The sequence below is a fragment of the Stegostoma tigrinum genome, chromosome 20 (assembly GCF_030684315.1).
Source record: "Stegostoma tigrinum isolate sSteTig4 chromosome 20, sSteTig4.hap1, whole genome shotgun sequence".
NCBI classification, from domain to species: Eukaryota; Metazoa; Chordata; class Chondrichthyes; order Orectolobiformes; family Stegostomatidae; genus Stegostoma; species Stegostoma tigrinum.
In genome coordinates, this window is record NC_081373.1 from 12,553,207 (window position 1) to 12,569,813 (window position 16,607).

General features: G+C 36.8%; 1 protein-coding gene across 8 annotated transcripts in view; it reads left to right on the top strand.

Annotated features, from left to right (window-relative positions):
• Positions 1-16,607, top strand: part of wu:fc17b08 (uncharacterized) — a 122,893-nt gene that overhangs the window by 69,128 nt on the left and 37,158 nt on the right. For 2 of the 8 annotated variants that reach the window (XM_048550894.2, XM_048550895.2), the window contains exon 1: positions 719-2,259. The exons of 4 other annotated variants lie outside the window; for them this stretch is intronic. Coding sequence is in view for 2 of the 4 variants with exons in the window: in XM_059653006.1 (XP_059508989.1) it covers positions 10,171-10,199 (29 nt within the window). In the remaining 2 variants the exon portion in view is untranslated. Of the gene's footprint in view, positions 1-718; positions 2,260-10,117; positions 10,200-16,607 lie in introns of those variants that run through there. 2 more of the 8 variants (XM_048550893.2, XM_059653006.1) reach the window with 2 other exon arrangements.

A 16,607-nucleotide genomic window follows, 5' to 3' on the forward strand; every position in this document is an offset into this window, starting at 1 on the left:
AGTACTCGCCAGGGAGGCCCCCTGGGCCAAACCACATTATGAATTTAATTTGCAACATGTAAAATTCAGGGGAAATGATACATCTTCAGATACCAAGGAACTTGCTTTACATCAGGTTACATTACAGAGAGGATCAGTTCAGACAAAACATGGGAAGAAAGACCAAGGCTATTCCACTTCAGTGGATTTGAAGATTCCACAGGTTCGGGGAATGGATCTCTCTTGTGAAAGCAATGTCACAAATCATTATAACTGTAGCCCGTTGCTCATGAATTCACAGATTGAAAGTGCACTGCACAGAAAACTCCGAGTGATCCTTCCAAAGCAGAATTTGTGGCATAGGAAAGGGGTCATGAGCTTGGCTGATAAAGGTCATGATTCTTGGGGCTCAGATGCAGAGCAGCCAACCTCTAGTAAACAGCAGGCCACATCTGACCAAGAGGGTGACTTGAAGCAACCCAGAAAGAAGCGAGGACGCTACCGCCAGTACAACAGTGAAATCCTTGAAGAAGCTATCACTGTGGTGATGAATGGCAAGATGAGTGTCTCAAAAGCCCAGAGTACCTATGGAATCCCTCACAGTACCCTGGAGTACAAAGTGAAAGAGAGGCTGGGTACTTTGAAAAACCCGCCAAAGAAAAAGCTGAAACTCCTCACGCCAGAACCCCAGGAATTAGAAGATGAGCTGGAACACAGTTCTAGTAATTCAAAGGTTGAGTAGGGTTTGTGTTGGTACTAGTACTTTTTGATATCTGGGTGAGCAGTAGCATAGCAGACCAACGGTTTGAAATGACACCATGGGCGGCACAGGGTGGAGGTAGGTTGGGAATAAAAGGAAGGAATCTTTGTTACTGAAAATTCTAATTAATATTTGTTTACAACAAGCCAACATAACAGCAGTACCAAACCAAACCAAAGTACTGAGTATCTTGAAAATACAAAAATATCACCAGAAAATGCTGGTAGTACAAAGTTCTAATACAAAGTCAGCATCCTGAAACATAAACTCCGATTCTCTCCACATGTGACACCTTATCTGCTATGTGTTTCAAGCATTTTCTGTGGCCCTTACAAAGTAGTACTGTTCTGGTCCAGCCGTAAAGGCTGGAAGAAATCTCTTTATATAAATGCTCTTTGAATCTTTGTTTTTGTTTTCAATGAAGTCTGTACTGAACAAGTGTCAGTTTCTGAAGCACTATAAATTAGCAGTACCAAAGTGAATAGCACTCATGAAAGGATCAGCAATCAGCATTTTACACAGATTTCTATAAAAGAGAATTGAGAAATTGAATATCAGTGACTTATAGATCAGATCAGGCATTGTACATGCCATTCATATTTAATACTCTCCACTACTTTAAGAAATACATTCAGAATGAAATTGATAGGTAGTATGCTCGCAACAGGACTGTATTTTTCTTTTCAAAAGAATTAAAATAAATGGCCCAAAATATTGCCCCTTTTAATTTTACTTTCGTATTTGGTCAATTAAACAAATAGAATTGTTTTTAAAAAATGAAATATGGGGAATTTGCTTTCCACTAGACATTTTAAAAAAAACTGAAGTTTTCAATATCTATTTAAATTGTGCAATAAATGCAAAAGTATGGTCCAGTTTTGTAGGATGGACTTGAATTGGCTGCAGGATTTTACAAACTGGAGTCGGGAGGAAATATTGTCTTATACTTGCGCTGGCATTGCAAGGCTTCTACGATACTTCAGTTCGCCCAACACAATTTTTTTTTCAATCCTTTAGAAGGGGATGTCTGTAATCTGTTCCCTTGCTTATCTTTTGATCTGAGTGTTTGCTGGTGCGAAACCTAATTAGAGGCGGCAAGGGAGCAGAAAATGTATCCGTGAATAATGTATGATGGTTTTATTTTGGTGCATTTTCAGCACTGCAGTTGTTGCATATTATTTCTAATAACTACTGACATTTTTCGGTAACTTGTATGTCAATGTCTATCTTTAATCTTCTCCGATGTAATTAAAACTAAACAGGCGCGTGCTGAGGCCTTCTAACGTTAAAACTGCAGATTGACAATTTTAGTAACCAATCCTGGCGATGCCTTCTGTCCTGAGCCAATCGGAGGAGATGTGGGCGGATCTGTTTAAGTCCCTTTCACCAAGGCTTGTGGAGTCTGGGATGTAACTGCGGTTGTACCTTTTTTTGAAAAAAAAATGTCTTTTCACAAATTTATCTTAAAGAAGTTCAGAGACACTGGAATGATCGTGAACTGGAATTCATCTATATGAAATGTAAGTTGCTTGGAAAGACGTGTTAGACTAGGAAGAAGGGTATAGCTTTTTTTATTGCTATTTTGACCAACATATGTATTTTAGGATAAATAGACGCGCTTATTCTCTGATCGTAAAACCTCTTTCCTTTTAAACTCTTAGATTGAGATGTTTTAGCAGAACGGTCAGGGATGGAACAGAACAGCCTAACTGTGTAGTTGAATAAAAGAAGGTTTTGTTATGGCTGCGCTTTTATTTGGTAGTTGAAACAGGCCTAACGAGGAGCGCAACACCCGAAACCACAAGAGATTGTACTCCTGTATGATGAGCCCCCACCGCCCCACCCATTAGTTACCAAATATTGAGCTTTGCAAGGTTAGCTGACCTGCCAGAGTTTATTCACAACCCGCTGTGTCTGTGTAATTGGGTTAAAAGCTAAACATTGGCAGCCCCTTTTCACTAACACTTCCTGTTTGACAATTAGTGTAAAATTCAGAGCATAAGTTCGTCGTGAGTATAAAGTGGAACCTTCTGTTTTCAGAGAGGCTTAGCCAACTTTCTAGTGTTGCTACGCCCGAATCTCTACAGTTTAATTTTTAAAAAAGTATTAAATTTATGTTCGTACAGAATGAGCCCTTCCTTTGCCAACATAGGTTATTTTCATGCAAATTACTTAATGTTCCGAATCTGAAAAATGTGAACTATTTTAATCGATACTATCAAATTTTGAAACATTTGTCTTTGAGACATTCTTAAGTTGACAGTCCAAATTGATAATGTTCTGTTGAGCTAGGAACCGATCATTTGGTGAGTTTTAAATAGCACTATTTTAAAACTGCTTCATCTCTTCAAACTTAAAACCCAAGTAGATTGCATATAAGAGACTTAATCTCAAAACAAATGAGCTTAATGGCTTCAATTAAGGGTGACGCGAGGGCACAATTATGGTTTGTACAGATTGATTAAACAAACCCTTGGTTTAGCAGTTCTTGTGGCAAATGGTAGAGTCCGTACTTCTGAGCCAAGAGGCCTGGGTTTTAATCTTATCTGCACCAGAAGTGTATAATTCTCTGAACCGATTGCTTAGAAAATATCTGAACCCTTGGCTGAGGGCTCTTGTGGCACATTGATAATGTCCCTTAACCTGAGTCAGGAGACTAGTGTTCAAATCCCACCTGCTCCAGAGGTGTGTAATAACATCTCTAAGCAAGTTTGTAAACAAAAACACAACCTTGGCGTGGAGTACTGTTGTGGTGCCCTGGGAGTGTCTTTGATACAGGAAGGTTGGATCAAGTCCCACCTGCTCCAGAGGTACACAGGCAAATGAAAAATGATTAGACATTGATGGGAGACAGTCGAGGAAGAGGACAAAGTTCAAAATGGAACTGAATTGAACATTACTAAAATATAGCCATTTGTTCACTGATTAGTTGAGTAATGCCTGCATTTTTAAAAACAAATTCTTGGTTTAGAGGGTATAGCAGTAGTGTCCCTAACTCTGAGCCAGGAAGCCTAGGCTGCGGTCTCATCTGTTCCAGAGGTGTGTGACAATATCCTTAAACAAGTTGAATTTATGAAAAGAACCCTTGGTGTGGGTGCTCTTGTGGCAGAGTGCGAGTGTTTCTACCTCTGGGCCAGGAGTACCAGATTCAGTTCTCACTTGCTCCATAATGTGTTTGAATAGTTTTATTAGAAAATGCCTAAACCCTTGGCTTTGCTCATATGGACTACTCATTACCATCAAACTGGCATTTGAGGGTTCACATGGGTTTAAAATTTTAAATTTATATCTTTTCAACATTATTCAGAAGTTAAAATTATTTCTAACAATGTTGAATGCCTGATTTTGGAGTAACAGATTATTTAATTTATAAAATATCAGTTTCAGAATGGAAGTCTATTTGTATTTCCAGTCTCTCCCCGTTCTTTCCCCCCCCCCCCAAACAGTACAATGAAGTGTCAAACTTGAAATAGTGGAAACTTTGGTTTTGTTTTGACCTTTTCATTATTAAATAGGTTTTTAAAATATTTCAGAGTGCATTACTTTCCATTATTTTAAGGTTATAAATGACAGCATTTTAAGAGATATCTGGATGGGTTCATGAATAGTCAGGTAACTGACTCTTGGAAACTGGGGCTGGGGGAGGGTGCAGGGGGGACATGTTTGGCAAATTTGAAGTGCTCAGTGTAAACTTTGGTTATTTTAAATTGATTAGTGTCCTTACCATAAATTAAATTTGTATCTTGTCTGTTGCATTGGATACAGCATTGTGGACTATATATTTACACAAAGTAACTTAGACAAACCTATTTTATAATTCATTGTTTAATTTTTCACTGCAAAGCAGTTAGGCCAAAATGTTGGTTAAATAGGTTGTTTATAATTAAAGGACAAATTAATTAATTTACTTTATTGTTTTATCTGTCTGTATCCAAACTTCTGTGGTTTCACAAATAAATACGGGACAATTTACACTGAGGTGGTGCAACCCATAGTGGTATTAGAGGGTGGTAGAAGGTGGCCTTGTTCACCTGTCCTTCCATACAACTCAGTTTGTGTTCTCAGGCATTCTGCTTTGGTGAAATGTTAATTTGGTTCACACAGGGAGAGGCGGTATCTTTGAATACACACTATAAAAGGCCTGTGTTTGTGAATTTAAAGAGCAGTATTATAGGAGGCTTATCCATGTTGTAGGAGGTGCATAGCAAGATGACATCTGCTTAAGGGGGAAAAAAAGGAATAAAAAGCACTTTATAACTCTTAGACCATTTGTGTTATTATGAAATTTCTCTTGTCGCTTGAGTGGAAGTATTCCTTTAAAATAAGTAGCTCGTGGTCTGTATTCAGTGAGTAGGGATATGGATTTTATAGGGTGCAAGAACTACAGATATTTTCAGGGCTTTAATGCGTCTTGTCGAAGGAGACCAGTGGCTGCTGTGAGAAGAGGATCCTTGATTTGGTAGTGCATAGAGTCCGGATCGTCTGAACTTGAACGATTAAAATGAAGTTTTTTTCACTGCTGGAGTTGTCCTTTAAGGATATTGTTTTTATCCTTTCCACTGTAGCTCATTCGTTTTCCAATTTTCAAATAGAGTGAAAATGAACTCTAAAGATGAAAATAAATAAATAGCACCCATGTGGTGAATTGTTTGCGTTCCCTGAGATTTCTTTTGTCCTTTTTTTCCATTATGTAATATAAGAAGTTGGCTTTTTGCTGTTTAACCTTTGTGTTGCTTTGTTCGTTAATTGTTTTGCTTGAGTGTTTCAACAAATCATGGGAAGTAGTCACACAATTCAAATAGCAGATTTTTGTTTTGATGAACATTACATTTGTGACTTTTGGGTACCCACTAAATATCTCAGTTCAGTTTTAGTAAGTATTAAGTATCAACTAATCCTTCACTGTATAAATGAAGTGGACGAATTGATACTTCAGTTCCTGTTGATTCAAAGAAGTTTGCAAAGAAACTGATGTAATACAGATAACTTTATAGTCGTAGAAATGCAGCTTTGCCGTCTAATGGCAATTATTTTAAAGCCTATTATTTTTCCAAGAATATTTCATTGAATTTGACACACAGATTTTGAAAACTGTTTAACATTTCACCTAAACAAATTATGATCAACCCAGAAGCAAAATATTGCCATTACTGAAAATCTGATTTGAAAAACAGAAAATGCTGGAAATACTCATTTATGGACAGAGTTAATATTTCAGTTTTGATGAAGAATTATCAATCTAAATTTTGATTAAGGTGTAACTTGGATTTCCATTATTAATGAATATCATGATTGTGATCAAGGAACTTGTAAATTTGCACAACTTTTCACATTGATTAATTTTTAGTGTTGCTCCTCAAGTTCATTGCAAGAGATTATTGACCATTTTGTGAACAACTCGCTGCTTTTGCACCATGTGCTTAACTAGAGACCATATTAACAGCCTGTGGTTAATGTACACAAATATTTGTTGAGAGAAAGGCACATAAAGCTTCCCCAAGTTTGGAAGTGGTGGTGCCATGTTGGTCAGCTATGGAGCAGGAAGGGTTCTGTTTTCTGGTGTTCTTTTGAGGCTCCAACGTCAGTCTTAACACCGAAGTTCTTCAGGCCTTTTGTTAAAGCAACTCCAGAACCTTAAACATTTCAACCTGCTCATGATGCAAATTAAATGTTCATGTGAATGTCAAGTTTTTGTGCTCATCGCAGTACAATTGAGGGAAATAATCTAATTTGTTTTTTTAAATTGAACACTTGGATATACAAAAACAAATTGCTGGAAAAGCTCAGCAAATATGGCAGCATCTGTGGAGAGAAATCCAAGTTAATGTTTTGGGTTCAGTGACTCTTCCTCAGAACACTTTTTGCCTTGTCCCTTTTGTTTATGCTAGGTTCTTTTAATTCAAAATTATTAATGTGCTTTAGGAGTTGAGCTGCAACTATGATTAGTTGTCTTGTTTTGTGCGTAAAATAATTTTGAAATAGTGCAGAAAATCTTCTGAACTTGTCTAATTCTCAAGGCTGGCATGGAGTCATCTTGGAGCAGGCCGTAGCTGTTTTGTGCTGACGTGTTGCCTTTAGTTACCAGATGCATTGGAGTTTATTCCTAGGTACGTTTGTATGCCTTAAGACAATTCCTCAACTTCTAAATATAAGAACTGGTTTAACATCAAAACCCAGTTAATTAAGAGCAGAATGGCTTGGGAATGGATTGAATCAAAGCAGGAAAAAAAAACTTGGATGTTATATGCTTATGCTCACCTAGGAAATAGCTCGTGTCAGCTAAATGGCTGACAGTATTCTGCTTATACTGCAATTGTCTTAATAATTCATACCTAATTATGCACAACTCCTGAACTATCAAATCGTGACAATGGTACCCTTGCTGTAATATTGTATTGCGGCAAGACTTTCTCACCTCTTTATGATCTGCAGCCTTATAGCCTTATTGATAAAGATTCATAAGCCACCATAATAAGCAGCCATTGCAATATACTGTGGATGATTTTGTTGAACACTACTGGTTTTGTTCCTTTCATGGCATTAAATTTCCTAAGAATTACTTACAGAAACTGCTTGTTCCCAGTAGTTTAATATTCACCTTGAACTCAACAAAAAACTCCTCTAAGAAGAGAGTTTTGAAAAACACAAATGTTTTTGTAGTCAACACTGATGTTCAGTTGCCAGATTTCAGATTCTCAACATGAAAGTGGCTGTTTGATAAGTGTCAACTTCAGGCAAAATATTCTCTGAAATTCATTTTGTTGCTGTTGGAGAAGTAACAAGAGAAGCTGTCCTGAACATTTCCTGTCTGTTTTCTTTGACTTTGAAGCAGAAAGTTTATTATTTATGACATTTTGGATTAATTATTATTTGACTAAAGTGAACTGATTGTAGATAGCGTCTGTTTCACTGATTTATTTATTTATTTTTATTTATTTTTATTTATTCTAAACAACTAAAATGAAGTATTATCTTGTCAGTTTTGCTAATTTATTAGGCTTCCTTTCCAGTTGTAACACTGTTAAAACTAAATTGTTTGAGACCAGTGCTGGAGTCATGCAGTTTCTGGGGGGTGGGGGGTGAGAGTTTGTTTGCTACATAAAGAATATTTGAAATTGAAATCATTTCTTATTACTTCCTACTCTTGATTCTTTGGACTGTAAAATATGACAGACAGAATTGTATCTGCAAATTAATTGCCTGGTTTCTCACATCTTGCAATGGTTGGCTTGTATTCAGTGCCTACCTTTTTACAAGTATGCACCCAGACCATTTTCATTTGGGGTGAGAAAGAAGAGATAAAGAAAATGGAGAATAACAGAAGCTAGGAAATTATACTTCTGCTTATGACTTTGCATGAGTACTGTAACATACTTAAAAAGAAACTTGGCACACTATTCTGACATCCACTCCAAATCAAAAGTTTCAAAGAAAGGTGTAACTGGAAGATGAAACCAAGCTGGATCTATTCAACTAAATTTCTGTCTTGTGGTTTTCAGTATATTTGCTGCACTGACATAATCATTGTGCTTTGAATTTGAGAACTGGGACTTCTCTCCGCTTGTAAATTAATAGGCCGTCATTGTAATAATTTGAAGACAACATGAAGTGGTTGAATCTCCAGCTAAGTTGCTCTTGTTACTTGTCTGATTTGATTCACAACATGTTAAATTATGGAAACCTAAACATCTGGAGTGTCCATTTATGAAGTGAGTTTGTATAAGCTTAATGCGGTTCTAGGCATTTCAAACCCACCCTGCGAAATGCTCCTAATTTCGCACGAAACTGATAACCTCACTCAGTTGGAAAATGAAAGCAAACATATTAGAGCTGTACGAGGTTTCTGAGTTTTGGGCTGAATTGTGGTGGGACACTGTATAAGGAGTTTTACCATGCATCCAAGAGTCTTTAGACCATAAGAGGTAAGAGCAGAAGCAGGCCATTCAGTTCATCAAGTCTGATCCGGTATTCAGTTAGATCATGGCTGATCTGATGGCCCTCAGTTCCATTGTTCTACCTTTTCCCCGTACCCTTAATTTCCTTACTGATGAAAGATTTGTCTGTCTCAGCCTTGAATATGCTTAATGACCTAGCTTCTACAGCTGACTGCAGTAAGGAATTCCACAGATTCACAATGCTCTGAGTGAGGGTCTCTACGAACTGAGCAAGCCCTTACTCTGAGGTTAGCTCCCTGGTTGTAAACTGTCTTAAAAGGGGAAACAGTTTCTCTATCCACCCGGTCAAATCCCTTTAGAGTCTTGTATGTTTCAGTAAGGTCACCACTTATTGTTGTAGACTTCAATGAGTACAGGCCCAACCTACTTGACTTCTCTACATAAGACATCTCTTTGTCCCCAGGATCAACTTAGTATAAAATTGCTGTGTGGCTTCCTTAGATGAGGGACCAAAACTGTTCACAGTATTCCAGTTGTCTTATCCCTGTTCTTGCTATACTTTAGAGTTCCATTTTGGAATGCTAACATTTTCTGTCTTTTGGGCTACCAAAACTGTTTTTTAGTTTGTTTGTTATGAATGCAGTGCAAATAGCATTCATTCTGTGCTGCAGCGTGTTTTCCAAGAGTTGTGGAGTGATGATATAGCACACAAGATGAACTATTTATGTAGCATGTTCTGAAGTTGAAAGAAGTAGGAGATAAAAATTAATACAAAGTAAGGGAGAAAGAAATTGATATTAATTTGGAAGTGATTGGGAAATGCAGTTATTGAAATGAGTTGTATATCATAGTGCATCCTACATGCCTTAGTGATCTAGTACATTAGAGCATTGTTAGACTAATGGAAACATTGGCCCTAATATTCCCAAATATTAGCTGCTTTAAATAATGTAGAAGTAAAATTTAAAATAATTACCCTTTTCTGATTAAAAATGCGATTGATAAATAACCTTTGTACCCACATATCTCTTTGGAGGGAGTCAGTTCTGAGATCCGCATGATAAACTGATATTTTCATTCTTCTTCACTCATGGTAGTGTTCAATCTTGTACCTTGTGCAGATTTTAAAAGTTATGTTGCTGGCACCATCCACATGGGAATCCCAATTCATTATTGCAGAGCTAAACAAACAGATTCTCAAACCCTGGTCAGCTGGTTTGCTTGAATAAGTTTAAATTAAAATGTTAATGTTGTATTGCTGACATATCAATGTGAAGATCTGGTTTTCTATCACTTGTTCACCACCACCACCACCCGCCCCTCCACCCTGGGCTGGGTCCCTAAATGTAATATAATTGTTTGGAACAAATCACTATTAAAAATGTTGAATCCAACTCTGAATTTCCTTTTGCAGTCACAAATTGTTGAAATGTCAATTTTTAGGCGAAAAATTGAGGCATTAAAATTTTGTTTGTTTGTACAGCTTAGGAATCAAAATTACAATACGCATCCAGATAACAGGTTCCTGTGGAAACTATGACTGTGACTTTAAAGAACTGTTCCAGGTCAGAGGCAAGGTGCCAATTTGTTTCACAAATTAGATAGCAGAGAGTACAATACACCTGTAAAGAGATGAGTGGTTTTGGCTGCACTAACAATTTAGAACATGATTTACCAAATTATTTCACACCTGCGTGTTCTAAACGTCATGGCTTTAATAATTTTATCTTTAATAAGATTTGAGGATTTTATTAAAGCCAGAAGCCCATTTTCATATCCGTCATTGATGGGAAATGCAATCTTAATTGATATATCATGTGAGAGAACTAATGGGGCAAAAAAAGTTGATATCCAGTTGCTGCAGCATCATACTGTACTCTTCACAAAATTTTTGAGTTTAATTTTAATTCACATTGGTTCAGTATTATAGAGCATAGAACATAGAACAGTACAGCCCCTTCAGCCCACAATGTTGTGCTGAAATTTTACCCTAAAGAAAATTACGTCCAGAATGAATTGATTGAATGGTGTGCCAAGCCCTTGAGGTATTGTTACTGTCTAAAGTTTTCTTTTCCATGTATGTATCATTTAAAAATCCGAACTGATTTCAAAGCATAGATTGTAGATTGGAGTTTGTAATGAATGTATAAATAGAGCAGAGTGAAATTGATGATTAACTCTTAACACTATGGTATTTTTCAAATGTCTATGGACTGATCTCACCCTCTGTTTTGGTAACCAAAAGCTCAGACCATTTCTTCTGTCTGTGTTGTTTCTAATGCATTCGTCCTAATTTTCTGTCTTTTTTTTTAAGAAAGTAAACCACCTCCCTGCCCCTCTCCCCAAGGCAAGCTGCCTATTAGGTGATCTTCTGCATAATGTAGCCTGAAATTGTTTAGTTAGCATAAGCCTGAAATTATTCACAGTTAAATACCGAAGCCAGGTTGCCAGTTACTTTGCTTTTCAAAGTTAGCATATCATAGTTAAAATGGAATTTTTTTCTGATCTTTTTCCAATTTTTGGTAATTTTTTGCCATATTAGAGGGCCTTGATCTTGAATTCGATACTTTTATATATTTCCACCCTTCAGGCATAATAAATGTGAATGAAACTTACAGCCCTTCCTGTATCTGCAAAGGGCATATTGTAGCTTGGATGATGATAGAAGTTTATGTTGGGTTGGTGATCTATTGAACTCAAAGATCTGAGCAATCTCTAGTTATTTTAATATGATATGGCCTAGGGCTCTAAATAACTGGGCACTTCCTTGTGACTACCCTTTAAGGAGGTGTTCTTATGTTGGTTAAGTGCCACCTTTCTCCTGTTGCATATCTAACATGGACTTTGCACAGATTGTCTTGGCATAAAAATATGTTGTTCTAGTTGTCAGATTGGTGAAAATACTTCTCCATGTAGTATGAAATAATAGAGACTAAAGATCCAATATTCAATCCCCTGTCTGTACTGGGGTATCGAATGTCTGTAGGCCACTAGTTGGACTGTAGGTTCAGTCTGATTCCCAGCTGGAATGTTTGTGATCTCAAAAGCCAGTTTGTTTGGTGACTTTCCAATTATGGTGGAATAACCTGAGGATCATAGAATTCTGACAGTGTGAAAACAGGCCCTTCAGCCCAACAAGTGCACACTGACCTCAGAGCATCCCATACAGATGCATTCTCCTATCACCCACCTAATCTACACATCGCTGAACACCGCGCAATTTCACATAGCAAATCCACCTGGCCTGCACATCTTTGGACGCAGACATGAGAATGTGCAAGCTCCACACAGGCAGTCGCCTAGGGGGTGGAATCGAACCAGAGCTCCTGGTGCTGTGAGGCCGCAGTGCTAACTGCTGAGCCACACTGCCACACGTTCACTGTACACTACCTGTGACAGGTGCCTGTAGAACTTCCTTGGAATCACTCAAGCAACACTCCATGTGTGTGTGTGTGAGTGAACTGAGGAAGGTGAGTTGTAGAATGAATATAGACTAATGCCTTAATCCTGTTTTGAGTTGGTTAAATGTAGGGGCTATGTAAAATAAAATAAAATAATCCATACAAATGTGCTAAATTTCAAAATTTTCCAAATTATACCTGGCTTAAGAATTCAGATTCTGGGGCTTCAGTGCACATGGTATATAAAAAGTTAAATTGGAAGTAACTTTCAAAAATTGCCTCCAAGAGAACAGGTTTTAGTTTAATCAGTGTTTTGAACATTTTCAGTGCACCCAAGGTTGGAAATAGTTCACATATTGGGCATGATTTATGGCTTAGACCTGTTACAGTGATATTGAGGGGCTACTTTTAATGATTGTGAAGAAATTCTGGCTCAAGTATGAACTGTGAATGTGTCAGGAATTTTGAAATAATTTGGCGATTTAGAGCATTATTTTCCTGTTTCAAAGTAGGTATAAGCATTTCAGATCTTTTACCCAGATTCGTAAATGTTCCTATTTGTTTCCAGGGCTCTAGTGTGTGTTGTAAATGTAGGATGTAAAATGCCTGGTTTTCATTTTTTACAAAATCCATATCAGTGTATGTATTTCATGTGCTTGGAGTGGGAGAGGGTGGAAGGACTGTTACTACAGGAGACTGTAATGTTGACAGAAAGGTGCGCTTTGTTCCTTTTTGATGTGCGTCTTATCTGTACATTTGATTCGCAAACAGCTCAACTCAGGTATTTTTTTCCCCCTCAGTTATCTCTGTCAGATTCCCACTTTCCACCTTGCTCGGATGGCCTTTATTTGTATGCAAAACTTTGACTGACAATGTTGGCAAGCTACTTAACAATGGCTGACACCTCAATAGAGCCTGATATCTCCCTTATTCAGATGTGCATGTACACTGCCTTCTGCTCGCAAGCTAGAGGGCTTGATCTTTCAGCTTGAATTCAGGAATGATTTTGATTAATTTGTTTAGTGACAATAGGTCAGATATCTGAAAGTATTGTCTGCTGTTACTCTGGTAAGAGATAAGTAGTACCATCTGTGAGAAGATATAAATGCGTAGAATATGGAATACTTGGATTTTGCCAGTTGCAATTTATATTCTTTTGTCTTCTCTACATATTTTCCTTCGTCCTGCAAGGTCACTACACATTTTGTGGATGCCTCATAAATTCACATGTACCATCTTTATTCATCTGTTAAGAATCGAAAATGTGATGGGTAATTACTTGGGACAGAACACTGAAAAGAGAGCTTCTCTTTGCTGAAAGGGTGAAGGAAATACAACAAAATACTGCTAGCTGTGATTTTATACCTCATTATACTTTAGCAACAGATGAGTTCATGTTAATGCCAAAAGTCAGAGGCAAATTCTACACATGACCTCTCGTGACATATTCTAATGATTACCACTTGTTAACTAATTATGATTCAAAGCCGTTGAAATGTCCCTTTTTAAACACCAGCTCTGATTGCGGATGGACTCCAGTACGATCTCTGACTTGGTGCAGTTATGTCCCTGGCAAATATAAAAGATATTTCACATGAATTATATTGTTTGTGTGATATCAAGGTGAGCGCACACATTTGGCAAGCAACAGTTTTAAGCTGATGGAGGAAAAAATGGAACAGCTGTGTGAACTGTTACTACTGAGATGCACATCAAAGAAACAGATCCATTTTGGTTGAATTGTCAATTTCTTGGTTATTTCCATTGTGCTACTCTTTATGTTACCTGTAAGAAGAAAAAGTGACTTTTATATATAAATTTTAAAAAAGCACCTCTCTTACTGTTTTTAGAAAACACCCTCAGGGACATTGGACACACTACTTCAAAACCACTTAGTGCAAATACTTTAAGCTAGATTGTTAAATTTAAGTGACATTTTTAAGTGTTACAACAGATCTTTTGAATGTTAAATGTACTCAGTTTAACAATTTAGTCCGCCAAACTGAAGCTCTTTTTCTGTACACAGTGCCTGGTATGTTTTGTAGTGGCATTCTGTGTCCATAATTGTGTATTTCTGTATAGACCTTTTGGGCTCTGTTTTCCGAACACACCATATTTTACCAAAATTGTTTCCATTTTTGTTTTGTTAAAGCCCTGCTTTGGATATTTGTCACCTTTTAAACGTAGAGTCTTCAGAGGTAAACATCCTTAAAGGGTGCTAATTTGAGAGCTTTTCAAGCATAAGCATTTGTTTTAATATACTTGAGGCAGCAAGATATTAAAATATTTATCAAATTCCTTCTTAATTGTGACTGATTTTATTTTAATACCTGCATATAGTAAAGCATTTCATATTATAACAATCTGTTCACAACAAAAACACTTCTAAATCTCTTAGACGCTTTTAGTTCTAACCCAACCTTCATTACCAGTTCATCAAGTAATGTTTGTTGACTCCCATACCTAGCATTTACTGTTTACCACTTGCTTATACTTTGTATTAGATACGGTCATTCTTCCCACCTCAACTCAAATGAATTTAACCCCATTGGTCTTAAACATCTCTAATCATTGTAACAGTCTTATGTAAAATTAAGACAATGATGTGAAGAGGTATGGAATTCTGTGACTGTCATACACATAGTTACGTACGACCATGTTTTAAAGTTAAGCTAACCAGTTCTATCTTTGGAGATTTGAGTTCTTGTGAGTTAATGCACCATTGTTATATTTTATGGGCAACGTCTTAAGTATCTAGTTAAACTAGCTGCCATACCCATAAAGATCAGTATGCTACATGAGTCACTGAAATTTCATATGGTGAAGAAGAAAGGCATGTTGGTTTTTGTACTGCAAATTCAAAAACTGGTGTTTATCTTCTGTATCGCCCAGTTAAAAGAAGATTTTTTTAATCTCATTTATTCGGTTGATTGAGGAAGCAGTCTCTAGTTGATCTAGTGGTGGAGCACGTCTGTCTGATTTTGTTTTTGTTTCAATAAAATGGGTTTTACATCCACAGTAACAAAAATAAGATTAGGTATATGGGAGTAAGTTCTTCAAAGTCAGATTTTCCGTCAGTCCGTAAGTTGGTGGTACTTGCCCAACCAATGCAAGTACAATAAACTGACCCTGTTAATTGATTTAGTATTTTCAGTAGTACAGCTGCATTGAAGTCGTACCTAATATTTCCATTAATGTGTCTGTGTTCTCCTTGTACACTCTTAATAGTGATGATGAGGGATATTGATTATTGATTAATTAGATTACATGACTTAATGTGACACCACAAATCAAGTGCCAGAGTATAGAATGGAATGTTTTGGCATTTATAGAAATTTTAAATGACCCTTCACAGTCAACCATACCTAAATTTTCCTGTGACATGACTTTCCTTACCTCCATTCCAAAAGTATAACAGTTTAAGAAATTCCTGTTATTCTGTCATTGGCTGGATTTGCATTGTAGAACTTTGCTTGAACACACTGCCTCATACTAGAGTTAGCATTCTCAGACGAGTTGAAACGCATTCAGTTAGAATTAAATGTTTAAAAAATGGTGGAAGTTTTAAAAAAAACAAAACCCTGGTAAGGGCAGATCAGGAAAGACAAAAGAAAAGCTGTAAGTTTTGGATAGGAGCCTTCGATTTGTACTTTGTGGTCCTAAAGCCTTAACATTCCATAATTGTTAAGTTTTCTGGCTTTGTTGGTCAATGTCAGTTGGGATCAGTCTCAATAAGATGTTGTTTTAATTAACTGTACTTTAAACGTCTGAAGCACATTGCTTCAATCTCTCATTTCAGAACTTCTTACTAGTATTAGTTGCAGAATATTCAGTGTAATATTCAGTGTAAACTACAGCTATAGGTCAGTTGAATTGGGACAGAGGTGTTAGTGATGTGACCAGTCATCCTTTAATCCGCAATGTGACTCCATGTTGTTTCACTATATATGACCATAAACGGTAACTTGCTTAAGCTTATTTATGTCTCCTGTTTAGTACATGTCTTTGTTTCACCACGTGAATGAGAGTTAGTCTTATGAGTTGTACCCCATTGCGCGGGTGTTGCAAGTTGAGTGAAGTCCCCATATGATCACATGGTTCAGTTAGATTTTGCACATTGTTAGTTCCCAATGCCACAACATTCTCAAACTAGTTCAACTTACCATATTTCAGGTAATGTTCAAAAAACGGGTGCCCATCTGGTCTGCTTGACCTCGTATTATAATAACAGTTTACAGCCTGAAAGAATTGTATTATTTTTTAAAAGCTTATTTTGCTGTTGTTATACATGTATTTCTTGTTTCTGTGTTTGTTTATTATCAGTGTTTTGTATTGATGTTGTGGTACTTCTTTTGCACTACTGTTAATTAATTTGTTTTGAAACTGGAAACTGATTTCAACTTGGAATACAGAAATAACTTGTGTCTTACTGTAAGTGACCAGTATTTTTTAGATTTTTTTTGTAACTTGTGTGGTCCTTTGCATTGTACAGTGCATTGAAAAACAATAATTCTGTCTCTGTGCATGTGGATTTTTGATTGTTTATTGCATAGAAATAACTTGAAGTTTAAT